A 14,204-nucleotide genomic window follows, 5' to 3' on the forward strand; every position below is an offset into this window, starting at 1 on the left:
CCCAGATTTACAGTTTTGAATTGCCAGGGTGTTTATTTTCTGTTTATGAAATAGTTTTTTAATCAACAGAATGGAGGCTGCTCAATCTTATTCCTTGTGGCAAACTTTAAATGTTTTTTTTTTTTAAAATAGGCTGAATGATTTTATTCTTTTATTCTTTCCTTTGTTCTTTCCCTTTTTCTCCTCTGTTTGTTTCTATTTTTCCCTTCTCTAATAATAATTCAGATCAGTTTGGTGTAATGGTTCAGGGAGATCATGAGTTCTAGTCCTGCCTTAGACATAAAACCAGCTAGGTGAACTTGGGCCATTCATTCTTTCTGAGCCCTAGGAAGGAATCAATGGCAATCTACTTCTGAAAAACCTTTCCAAGAAAACTGTAAGGATTAGGCCAGCCAATGTAAACAGGAATAAAAAAATAACATAAATATCATAAATAACAACAAATTCTAGCTGAGTTAAAGAAAACAAATCTTGAGTACTAGAGAGCAAAAAGAAATGTTAATAAAATCTCACAATTGTTTGATATGGTTGATCTGAACTTTATGGAAAATAAGAAATCAAAATCCAGCCATTGACAAATAATGTAAGAACCTTTAGCACAGCTATAATAATCAAATTTGGCCTAGAGAAAGTCTTGGCTCATAATACGTTTGATTGGGGGGGAGGGGAAGTAAGTGTGGATAATTGAAGATAATAGAAGACAAAAAACTGGAGAAGTTTATGAAATATCAAGATCTGAAAATCAAAGTTGAAAGGTTATGGCAGAAACTAACGATGGTGGTTCCAGTGGTTATCACACTGGATGCAATGCCAAAAAAACCCAAAATCCTTGGATGGCACTTAGAAAATCTGTGCATTGACAAAATTTCCATTCGACAATTGCAAAAGGCCATATTACTTAGATCAGCACATATACTGTGCCAATTCATTATGACATCCTAGGTTCTTGGGAAGAACTAAATGCAAATGAAAGCCAACGCCGGCCAAAGAACTGGCAACGGTGGTTTCATATACTTTTGTGTAACAAGAGCAACGGCTTCATTACTAGAGGACTGCCCCCCTCCCAACATGGAAAAAAGGGTAAAAAAAAATGCAGCTTCAAATTAAATCATATCATGAACTAAGAAAGTTCAATAGAGTGCAAGCACTCTAATCAAGACCTGTCTCATCCCATCTACTTTCTTTTTTTTCTGGATTTTAACCTGAAAACCAGGTTCTTACCCATTCAAAGATCTAACAACTACAATAACTATTAGCTAGCCTAATGAATATGCAGATATTAAATATTTTTAAAAGTTGTCTTCCTACAACATAATTTAGCTCAGCATCCTTTACTCCTGTATATAATGCATCTTGAGTAGATAGTCTGGTACCAAGCATTATAGAAACATAGAAATGTAGAAAACTGATGGCAGAAAAAGACTTAGTGGACTTAGTGAGTCTGTTTAAGAGTTATGCATTTCAAACAAGCAAACTTTACCAGGGTCTTAGTGCCAGAAAATAGAATATACTGTACATATAATAGGTGTGCACACACACATGTGCACGCACGCGCGCGCACACACACACACACACACACCTTTAAATATAAAGTAGGCATAAAATAATAAAAAATAAAACAAAGCAAAGCAATAAAATGACAGTATTATCATTTATTGCTTTATAGAAATAATACAATAGTGGTGATTGGCAGGGCTAAAAGCTATTGCTCATTTGAAGGTGGAACAAATACAGACAAATTATTGGTAGCCCAGTAGAGCAAATATGTATTTATAAATATCTTGGGGTACAATTCAAAGCTTATTTTGGAAAACCTATTTGTCTTACCGGTCTAGTGGTGTTCAGTGTAGCTCTTTTGAAATGTATCTCTTTGACCACATTTTATTTCCTAAACTTACAAGATGTTTCTTGCTAACATTTATTGATGGTGTTTGGATCTGTAGTTTTTACAAAGTTTAACACTCTAGAAACTAGAGTTCAATCCAAGTTCATAGGAGCTAGCCTTGCAATTCTGGGATGCATCAGAAAGGCTAACTTATAACTACAGACCAGTTTGGTTCCTCTAAGAATCAAAGCCTAATATTATCCCAATAATTTCTGGTTAAAATGATTTTTAGCACAACCCCTATAGTCACGCTCATTTTCAGAGACCATTTTTAAATCAACTTGGCTAATAAGAGCTAATAGTAATTTTTACTCCCCAGGTCCCTTTTAGAAGAATCTCTGCCCATTAGGGTTTGAAAATGCTAGGAGTCCTCTAAAGCATAGTATCTGGGACACTAAACAGACATGTCGCTAGAAGGGGAAATCACAAAATGACATTTCACTTATTTTGGACATGTCATGCAGGCGAATTCATTGGAAAAAAGCAATTATGTTGGGAAAAATTAAGCGAAAAGGAAACAGGCCATCAAAGTACACATAGGATGGACACCATCAAACTGAGACCAGCCAGAGGAGAGCATAGAAAAACTCAAAGGTGTAGTGTAAGATCAGAAGACGTGGAGAGACATGGCTCGTAGAATATCCACGAGTCGGACACGACTGAATAGATAACATCATTATCATCATCATCATCATCATCATCATCATCATCATCATCATCATCATTTGCAAAACAGTGTAAGTGTAGAATCCAATCCCATAATGGATTTTTTTTTTCAAATGATATCGACCTTCATTCCATCTTTCTGCCATTGTAATTTTGAAATGTTGCCAGGGTCTTCAACTTGGCCAGCTTGGACCCATTTTCCTCTGCAGTGCTTAGGGGGTGTTATAAAAATTACCCTCTTCTTCAGCTTTTAGGCCTGTGTAGAGTCAGCTTTGTGGAGTCCCTGTGCCATGTATCCCTATCCTGCTCTCTTTACATGGAATTCCTGGATATCATTCATATTTTCCATTTTAAAGAAATATCCAGGCAGTGAATATGATGATAATACGTTGCTTCTTCTGTATGACCAGGATTCTGCTCTATCTATTCAGATTGTCTGATTTAGTGTCTTCATTTGATTGTACTCCAAAATATACCGGTTAGTAGTCAAAGTTCATTGTAGTATTTCAAAATTATTCTTCCAATTCAGTTGAGTGTCTTCAGAATATTTGTCACATATCAAAATAATGATAAATTCAGATAAATGAGGTTAATATTTATATAAGTTTCAGAATAATACATTGTATTAAAAGGTCCATGTATATTTTTATGGTTGTGATTATATTTTTCTAATTAAACGAAACATTACATTGAGTTGATTAATTGAACTGCAGAGTTTGCCCAATATAGGATCCATTTCTTTTTCTCCCAGCCAATATATAATTACAGCTAATTTTGTACTGCAGCTCAAATGAACAAAAGTATTAACTAATTTGCATTTTGCATGTCTAGTTAATTTAAAAGCCCATTTATGTAAATAATACTTAATTGAAACACAGCATACACTATATGAGCAGATTAATTCGTTTAGTGGAATATATATATATATATATATATATATATATATATATATATATATATATATATATATATATATATATATATATATATATATATATATATATATATATATATATATATATTCATTTAGCCTTTCTTTATCTACTCAAAAACAAAAAAACAAAAAGCACACACATAGAAGATTTTAATAAGATATCTCTAAGAGTGGAATGTCTCTCACTGGACCACTATAAATTATCCTCTTTGGAGACCCCCAAAAACTGGAGCCAGGATCAGTGATGGCAAATATCCCATTTCCTCCATTAGCAATAAAACATCCCCAGTCTACCTTTCATGCCCAAACTATTTTGGCATCCACCCAAAAGTACAAAAAGTATACCTTTCTAGAGAGAGAAATTTTATACCACCCCAATTTTAGGGTGCCAACTTTGCAAATTCAATAATTTCTTACTCTGCCAATTCTTAGCTGTGGTTGATACAGGTAATTGCCATCTGGGGCCAAGAACCACAAAGATGACCTTGGAGAATCGAAGGATACTAGTGGCAGTCATCAAAAAATGAACTCATCTTAGGAAGGAAAGGTGTGAAATCCTCTTATCTTTACTACCAGGAGAGCGCACGCGTGCATTTTGGTCATGTCTGTTGCTTCTTCACATGCACAGAACGTCCATGATGCTGTCTGGGCGAGTAAACATAGCCTCCTGCCGCTGTCGCTACCGGTTCGCCCGAACTGGGGTGAAGTGGCAGAATACCACCTCTGATTGTGGGATGTACAGTATGTACAGGTAGTCCTTAATTTGCAACAGTTCTTTTAATGACAATTCAAAGTTGCACAGCACTGAAAAAAGTTACTTATGATTGTTTCTCACGCTTACCACCATTGCTGTATTTCTATGGTCATGTGATTAAAATTCAGACTTTAGCAACTGCTCATATTTACGAAGGTTACAGGGTAACCCGGACTCATGTGATCCCCTTTTGTGACCTTCTGACAAGCAAAGTGAATGGGGAAGCCAGATTCACTTAACAACCGTGTTACTACCTTAACAACTGCAGTGATTCACTTTAACAAGTATGGCAAAGCAAAATTCCCTTAACAAATTTCTCACTTAGTAACAAAATGTTGGGCTCCATTGAGGCCATAAGTTGAGGACTACTGTACCAGTAGTTAGAATTTTCCCTGTGTTGTATTCCTGTAGCGACACATGATCGTTATGTACAGCTTTTCTTTGCTAAACTTACATGCCTTTGTAATAGCATCCTTCTGCTTGTAAACAACAAGTATTCTTGCAGCAGATCAATGACCCTGGGTCAATTGCTCCTAGGAAACAGATAACAAGCTCCAGACTACACTGTTTATATTACTTGTGCATGGTGGCTGGCAAGTTATTGTAACTGTGCATCGAAATAAACATTTGAAACTGAGGAACAGAGAAAGGTTACAGCTCTCCAAGTGAGTCTAGAGCAAGGTCTCCACTTTCAAATTCACATAGGCAAGCCAAAGCAAAAGGCACTGCCAAGTATACCAATGGGCAAACCTTTGACTCATTTTCCATATCAAATATCAGGCTGTCCCATAGACTATTTCTGAGCCACTTATTGTCTCTATTGGGCCAATTTATCTCCCCTGTCTGTCTTCTCCTTAGGAGGAATTTGCTGTGCAGATTGCTCTACTGCACATTAACCTTTCTTGCTTACTTAAAAGCCAGGCTCAAGTGTGAAGGAATCAATTATATTTATTCAGCCCTATTCTCAGCCCTTCCTTTGTAGCCACCTTTTGATGAAAACACTGATCTTGACTGATTTGTGGAAATTTGTAAAGGGAAGGAAGGGACAATGCCATCAGGCTTTCGAGACTGTTACTCTAGCCTCGTTCTGTCTTTCTACCTTGCCCTCAAGTTAGGGTTCTTTCTTTCTTTCTTAGCAACCACCTAAACAAGTCCCTAAGCAAGTTTTCTTGACAAGGTTTCTCAGAAGTGGATTGCCCTTGGTTCCTTCCAAGAGCTGAGAAAAGAGACTAGCTCAAGGACACCCAGTTGTCTTTGTGCCAACAAGTCAAAACTAAAATGCACAGTCTTCCAGTTTGTAGCCTGTTGCCTTCACCACTAAACCAAACTGGCTTTCTTTATCAATTCTGTAGAGTTCCAGTATTTTTTGTAGGGTCTGTTTCTTGACTTGGCCTACCTCAAAGGGTGGACATCAAGCCTTCCTTCTGTCTCTTATCTCAGCTATTTTCCCTTGCTCAAATCCGAATGTTTTGATTCTTCATTTTTGGATATTTTCTTAGTCTAAGCCAGGGATTCTTAACTTGGGGTCCATGGATCCCTCAGGGGTCCACAGATAGATTTCAGGGAGTCTGTAAATTTGGATCCAGAAAAGAATTACAGTTTTATTTTCACAACCTCTAACTGAAAATTACCCAGCCTTGTTATTGAGTTAATGGACTAATAGGGAAATGAATACATGTCTACATTATATTGATGTCTTTTAATAGTTTGATGTTTGTGTCGGAGTATAATTGATTCCTTTCCAATGCAATCTATATCTATGTATTTTATTTTACCCATTTAAGCGCATTTTGGATGAGAAGGAGTCCATACCTTTCACCAGATACTCAAAGGCACTGATCCTCAAACTACGGCCCGCGGGCCGGATATGGCTTGCCAATGCAAAGTATCCGCCCTGCAGAGTGGTGGGATTCAGCTTCGCCTTTCACCCTGCCCTCACCATCGGCCTTATCTTCCAGCAAGCATCCACTCCAGCTGCACTTCTGGTTAGTTATTTCACTGGTTGAGCTGCACTTTTGATCACACCGTTGCTGCCGAAGGGTGAAGGGGAGGGCCAGCTGACTGACTGGTGATCTTGCCAGTGCAGCCACGTGATCCAGGGCCAATGGGTGAGTAGGGGAGGGGTTATTGCTGGCTTGGAAAGCAGCTGCCATCTTGTAAAGTAGTGCTTTAATAGCTTTTAAAAATGCTTTAAAAACAGCCTTTCAGGATGTTTTTTTCACAGCCATATGATCCAGGGCTGGTGGGTGAGGAAGCGAGGGGCAAGTACAGAAAGGGCAAAGGCAAAATGGACTGCTAAATTGACCATACCCACCCAGTCACATGACCACCTAGCCATGCCCACCCAGCTGGTCCAGCCCCCCAACAGTCTGAGGGACCATGAATCGGCCCCTTGTTTCAAAGGTTTGAGGACTCCTGCTCCAAAAGGGCCATAGCCCAAAAGGTTAATAAGGCTTAGTTTTGCTGCAATGGCCAGATCAACAGATATCAGAGCAATGTGACTTTTCAGAACTCTATTCTTCATATACTCAGTGGAGGACTAATGAAACAGCCCAACAAGGCATTAACAAGTAGTACTCTAACCATGCATTTTTTATTATTCTTCTTTCACAACAGTACATTCAGAATTCAGGAAACAAATGACAGATTGGAATCAATGCACCTTTCTCTCTCTTTCACATTTTTTACTCATTGAAATTTATTGCTAGAGTTGATTTAAAAAAAAAGAAAAGAAAAATGGAGAGTGTAATCTAGGCTAATAATAGGCTATATACCATCTGTCAATAATCAGCAGGATAAATTACACTAGAAATAAATGGTGTGTTTGTATTTTGGGGGTTTGATTACTGCTGTAGAACAAATATTTGTGTAAAAAAAAAATCAGCTCACGCAAGGAGAACAATTTTTCTTTATCTAACAAAAAATAAAACCTCTCGCTCCTTGCTCTTTACTATGCAAATCTGTATAATGGAATTTTTATTTATTTGTATCCCACCTTTATTATTGTTGCAAATAAAAGTACAAAAAGTATACCTTTCTAGAAAGAGAAAAGATTAATTTTATACCACGCCAATTTTAGGGTGCCAATTTTGCAAATTCAATAATTTCTTACTCTGCCAATTCTTAACTGAGGTTGATACAGGTAATTGCCATCTGGGGCCAAGAACCACAGAGATGACTTTGGAGAATCGGAAGATACTAGTGGCAGTCATCAAAATATGAACTCTCGTCTTGGGAGGGAAAGAAGGTGTTATAAATTTTTAGAGATATTTGGTAAAGTGCAGTTTGTATCAAAGAAGCATTGTGGGCAGGCATGAAATCCTCTTATCTTGCTACAGGTTTGGAACTGGGAAAGTGCGTGCGCTCACTTTGCTCGCATGTGCAGCTTCTGCGCATGCCCAGAACCATCTGCGCATGTGCAGAACAACCGTGATGCCATCTGGGCATGGTAGTTTCTCCTGCTGCTACCGGGGTGCCCAAACTGGTAAATGTAGCCTCCCGCTGCCGTCGCTACCGGTTCGCCCGAATACCACCTCTGATTGGGGGATGTACAGTATGTACAGGTAGTCCTCAATCTGCAACAGTTCGTTTAATGACAATTCAAAGTTACAGAGCACAGAAAAAAGTGACTTATGATTGTTTCTCACACTTACAACTGTTGCTGTATGGTCATGTGTTTAAAATTCAGATTTTAGCAAATAACAAATATTTGTGTAAAAAAAATAAGATCACATGGGGAGAGCAATTTTTTCTTTATCTAAAAAAATAAAAGCCTCTCTCTCCTCGTTCTTTACTATGTAAATCTGTATAAGGGAATTTGTATTTATTTGTAGTTCACCTTTATTATTTTTGCAAATAAGTCAAGGCATATTCAACACTCCTTCCTCCTGTTTTCTCACAACAGCCCTGTTAGGTGGGGCAGGTTGAGAGAGAGAGAAAGAGAGTGGCCGAAAGTCACCCAGTTGGCTTTTATGTCTAAGGTGGGACTGGAACTCATAGTCCCCCATTTGCGAGCCTACTGTCATAACCACTAGATCAAACTGGCTTTCAGTTTGGGAAAGGACATTGTCCTTAGAAGTCATGGTGAATTCCTTTGCCATGTGAAATTTCTTTAAAACAATGGCTTCATTTCTTCATTTGTGACAGAATGTGTCTATATAGGGAGAGGTGATGTGATGAACTACAGCAGGGATGAAATTCAGCAGGTTCTGACAGGTTCTGGAGAACCGGTAGCGGAAATTTTGGAGAAGCGGAAAATACCACCTCTGACTGGCCCTAGAGTGCGAAAGGAATGGAGATTTTGCAGTATCCTTCCCCTGCCACTCCCACCAAGCCACGCCCACAGAACCAGTAGTAAAAAAAATTGAATTTCACCACTGGACTACCGTAACTATCAGGCTCCCAGGAAAGAGGGAACACACTCCTAGGTGGCTGGGTGGGTGAGATAAGAGGTAATACAGTTCAGACTTGAATCATGGAAAGAGGAAGATATTTAGAATAGCCATTTCCTAGAACCTCCCAGGGTATTTATTTTATTTACTTATATTCTGCCTTTATTATTGGGTCAAATAACTTAAGGTACAAAACATATCCAACCTTCCTTCTATTTTCCCTAACAACACTGTGAGGTTGGCTTACTTAAAGCTACAAAAACCACATCATAATACTTCACATTAAAATGGCAAAGTTGCAGACTGATGATCAATGGGCAAATGACTTAGCAGACATCTTTCCCCTAACATAGTCTGCATTCATAACAAATGGAACTGAATCACCAAGTTTATTACAAATTAAAAGTACTCTGCATGAAAGAACATCTGCAATTCATACAAAGTGATGCAAATGAAACTGATGCTAAGGTAGAATTGAATCAAGTTGGAAGCTGGCTTTTAGGATATTAGTTTGGTCATCCATTTATCTACCCTTGACCTTCAGGTTCTGCAAATTTTGTAAGCCACCTGAATCACCTATGTATGAGTTGGATAGCTATATAAATTTGTTTAATAAATAAGAAAATAAAACTGAGGTAGAAGCTTTGTTCATCATCTGTTGTCTGATCCTTTAAATGGGTCATTCCAAATATGAAATTTGCCTTTACGCAAAATAAACGCCACAGTTCCCTGTGTCCATCCCCTTCCAGCATGTTTTCTCAAAACCCAGTTTGAAAAAAGAGATCACCTATTTCACTCAAAACAACCAAGAGTAGCAAAAACATTTTAATTCCTGATGAAGCATTTGGAGCATGACATCAAATTATAACAATAACTATAGCCATTTATCAAGAAAATACAATGCATCATATATTATGTAGTTATTACGATACCTTTGGATATTGTTTGACGGGAATCAATACTCTCTCTGACAGCTTTATATTTTTATTGCTGATGACATCAAGATATTTTTTCTCTTCATCCTCCTTTTTCTCATCAGAACTCTGGAACTTTTCAATTTCTGTAAAGAGTAAACAAAAATGGACCTACAGTTATTTTGCTGTTATTGTTCAATGCTTCTTTCCTTCCTTCCTTCCTTCCTTCCTTCCTTCCTTCCTTCCTTCCTTCCTTCCTTCCTTCCTTCCTTCTCTCTGATATTACTCTAGAAACACCCTGCAGTGGTATAGACATACACATGCATACACACATATACACATACTGTATACACATACATGAATATATATTTGCCCACCAGTCATTTTAGTAGAATCAAAAATCAGTGATCAAGAATAGCTTATTTTGAATATGTTGTTACCACCAGGCTTGTTTTTCTAAACTGAAAAATAAGTAAAATGGGTCCAAATTGGGAGTCTTATTATGCAGTTAAGGAATCCATCAACTACGATGCCATTCTAGATTGGCTCTTGTTGTAAAATGTCATTGCCTCAAATCCGCTTATTTCAATAGATGCATTAACAAGTTTTGGGAATATAAATGGCTAATACAAAGTCTATATAGTTCCCAAATCAATCTTCTCTGCAGATGCTTCTATTGAGACTTAAATCTGAGATCAAGATGTTTCTATTCAGCTTCCTGAGCTTCTGACATAGTGGAAACGGATCAGAAAAGTTCTAAAAGAAGGAGATGCTGATTAAAATGTCTGCTTAGCCATAAAGTTTATTGCTTCATTGGAAGCTAATATTATCTCTTCGTGTGATCAAACTGATAGGATTGTTGTGAGGATAAGATGGTTGAACTCTAGACAAGATCACTCTTTTTGACTATATCATTCATGGAGGAAAAGTAGTATGGTGTGTAAGAAATAAGTAGGCCAATATTATTGAAAAACTGCTCACTTTTGCATAACTTTTGCATATCTTTAACCTGAATATTTTCTTTTAAAACTCTTTAAATACTTTTTAAAGATTATTTTCTTTCAAAATTTGCTTTGAAATATATTTGGTAATATATTTATATTATTCATATATATGCTGAACTGAGATCTGAGCTGCAAAACCTGAAATGTGGAATTGCTGAGTTCTGACTTGCAAATGCTTCTGGAAATCTGGATCAAACTGGTTGCAATGAGTAACTAGTAGAGTCACATTTTTCAAGCACCCCATTCCTCAGCAGAGCTATCCTTCTTGTTCATACTTCTCCTTTACCAAGAAGCCTATGGTTGTTTCAACACGTGTGCTGGAATTGGCAGCATTTAGCCAATCTTCACTGATCTAGAAAGATGGTTAAGTATTTAGAAAGGGTGAGGGGAGCAACTGGGGACTACAGAGCTGTAGGCAAGACTAGGAAGTCCCAATTCACATGATGGAAGGAATCAGTGGCAAACAAGAAAATCAGAATACTGTATGTAAATCAACATAAAATCAGATCAACTTAGAAACGGTGTAATATTAACTATACATTTGTGTTATTTAGTATCTAATAGGCATTTGTTTCCCAAGAACACAGATTAACAGAATTGGAAGAGACATAGATGTTTGATTACAAATTAACAGAGTTGGAAGGCACCTTGTCCCTATTCCAACTCCCTGCCCAAGCAGGAGACTCTATCCCAGTGATGGTGAACCTTTTCGGCACTGAGTGCCAAAAACGGAGCACGCTCTTGTCTGGGCCACAACCCAGAAGAGGAGCTGTCCAGGGGGCATGCGTGCTCTGGAAAATGAACTTCCAGTTTCTGGCACATGCACGCACACCAGCCAGCTAGTCTTCTGGTTAATGGTATGTATGCGAATGTGACAATCGGCTGGCCAGCGCCCATGCTCACGCTGGAAAATGGAAGATCAGCTTTTCCAGTTTCTAGCACTGCCACACACGCACGAAGGCAAGTTGATCATCACGTGTACCAGAAACCTTGAAGAGGAACGGGAGACGATGCGCGTGCCAGGCAACGTGGCTCCTCGTGCCACTTTGGGCAGGTGTACCATAGGTTCACCATCACAGCTCTACACCATTTCTGACAAATGACAGTCCAGTCTTTTCTTGAAAGCCTCTAGTGATGAAGCTCCCACAACTTCCGAAGGCAAGCTGTTTCATCTGTTGATTGTTCTCACTGTCAGAAAATTCATCAGAAAAAGGTCTTCTAGTCCAACTCCCTGCTCAAGGAGGACATCCTATACCATTTCAGGCAAATGGTTGTCCAATCTCTTCTTAAAAACCTCCAGTGATGCACAACTTCCGAAGGCAAGAGTTGAAGAGGGCCTAAGAGATCATCAGGTCTAACTTCCTAAAGACTGCAAGATCCACTACACCATCTGGAAGAGGTGACTATCCAGTGTCTGTTGGAAAAGCTCAAGCTAAGAGGAAAAAAATCACTCCATGCAGTTGTCTATTTCACAGACTAGAAATACAAAGAAATTGTCTCTTCTAAAATGGTAACTCTTTCTCTCTTTTTAGTCGGAAACCAGTCATCTGCCATGCAATAGCTTACTGGTAGCCTCTTTAAGAGATGGTGGGGAAGGTCAAGGGGCCGAAGATGGAAATGGTAATAAGGAATGGGAGATGTATATGATCTCTAGACACTGTCTCTACTGAAGGTTTTGCATGCCTTTCCTGTAATTTAATGTTTTCTACATTGGATCAATAAGATGAAATAGAGGGTGCCCTCCTAGGAAAACAAATATGGTTTATTTATGAGGAGAAGATGTAAGCGGATGAGGCTTTGATTCTACTTGTGGAGCTCTATTAAGAGCACTGGAAATTGTCAGAGGATTCCCTGTCCAAGGAAAGGAAATACTACTTGTTATCAATGGGACTTTCAATTATCATTTACCTTGTTTCAGGCCTTAGCAGTGACACTGGGAAGTAAGCAACCACTAACTCCCAGAGGCAGGGAGAGGAACCTTCTCCCACGATAATGGCTGAAGTGTTTCCCAGTAGGGCTGTTTTGCCACACGCTACATGAGACTGCCTGCTGGATGCAGCAAAGGGTGGCCGCCAGAGCCACAGGCTTAAAGGATTCAGTTGCTTTAGAAAATGCTAATAAAAGACAGTAAATCCACACCCAAGGAGCCACATCAGAAACAGGGATTGAAAACAATAGGGCTGTGAAGGTTCATAGGTGTGTTGTGGTTAGTTACGAAGTCGTGTCTGACCCATAGTGACCCCATGGACAACATTCCTCCAGGTCTTCCTTTTTCTCTACCATCCTCTAGAGTCCATTTAAGCTCACACCTACTGCTTCAGTGACTCCATAGGTGTGTAAGCACATGCATACAGGTAGCCCTTGACTTTTAACAATTCATTTAGTGACCCTCTGAATTTATAACAGCACTGAAGAAAGTGACTTCTGGCTGTTTTTTACATTTATGACAGTTGCAGCATCCCCATAGTCACATGATCAAAATCCGAACACTTGGAAACTGGTTCATATTTATGACAATCACAGTGTCCAGGGAATCAAGTGATCCCCTTTTGCGACCTTCTGACAAGCAAACTCAATGGGGAAGCCAGATTCACTTAACAACTGTGTTACTAACTGAAAAACTGCAGTGATTCACGTAACCACCATGCCACAAAGGCATGAGAAAACTCACTTAACAACTGTCTCACTTGGCAATGGAAATTTTGGGCTCAATTATGGTCATAAGTCCTTCAGACATAATTTCCTTCAGTCATAATAAAGGTTGTCTGTACTGAATAGCTTACAAGGTCCAAAGGTCTAGTTACCTAAGGTCTCCCATATTCCTTTTTTTTCTTCAGTCTGGATGATTCAAAGATGCAGGCAGGAATCCCAAACTACCTTTGCTAGAAACACTCAGTCACTGCTGACCCATATCAGGGGAGGGCTCCTCAGTTTAGCAAAGTAAATTATGTTGTCTCCACAGCATGAAACAATTTGCTCATAAAACATATGAAGAACAATTGCAGGAACTGGGTATGTCTAATTTAATAGAAAGAAGGACTAGGGGAGACTTGATAGCAGTGTTCCAATATTTCAGGGATTGCCACAAAGAAGAGGGAGTCAAACTATTCTCCAGGGCACCTGAGGGTAGAACAAGAAGCAATGGGTGGAAACTAATCAAGGAGAGAAGCAACTTAGAACTGAGGAGAAACTTCCTGACAGTTAGAACAATTAATCAGTGGAACAGCTTGCCTCCAGAAGTTGTGAATGCCCCAACACTGGAAGTCTTTAAGAAGATGTTGGATAGCCATTTGTCTGGAACGGTATAGGGTTTCCTGCCTAGGCAGGGGGTTGGACTAGAAGACCTCCAAGGTCCCTTCCAACTCTGCTATTGTATTGTATTGTATTGTATTGTATTGTATTGTATTGTATTGTATTGTATTGCTGTTCTAGATCTGTGTTGCTTTGTGTAACCTCATAACAACATGTTGGTAGCCATGGGCCAAGTTTAATGAGTCAAGAACCAAGAGGCACTAAATGGCTTGCAATCCTTTTCCTTCCTGACTTTCTTGTGAGCAGCTAAGAGAATTGAAGGGAAAGTATCTGTTTGACATTTTATTGAATAAAGATTGGTTCTCTCCATGGAGATTAAGCAAGTTCATCTTCAAGCAAAACTA

The 14,204-nt window shown here is 38.7% G+C and overlaps 1 protein-coding gene across 10 annotated transcripts in view; it reads right to left on the reverse strand.

Moving 5' to 3' along the window:
- Window positions 1-14,204, reverse strand: part of KHDRBS2 (KH RNA binding domain containing, signal transduction associated 2) — a 450,741-nt gene that overhangs the window by 373,259 nt on the left and 63,278 nt on the right. For all 10 annotated transcript variants that reach the window (XR_014174493.1, XR_014174494.1, XR_014174495.1 and 7 more), the window contains exon 2: window positions 9,563-9,690. Coding sequence is in view for 1 of the 10 variants with exons in the window: in XM_081942586.1 (XP_081798712.1) it covers window positions 9,563-9,690 (128 nt within the window). In the remaining 9 variants the exon portion in view is untranslated. The remainder of the gene's footprint in view (window positions 1-9,562; window positions 9,691-14,204) is intronic.

This window comes from Natrix helvetica (assembly GCF_964273705.1).
Source record: "Natrix helvetica genome assembly, chromosome: 2".
NCBI classification, from domain to species: Eukaryota; Metazoa; Chordata; class Lepidosauria; order Squamata; family Natricidae; genus Natrix; species Natrix helvetica.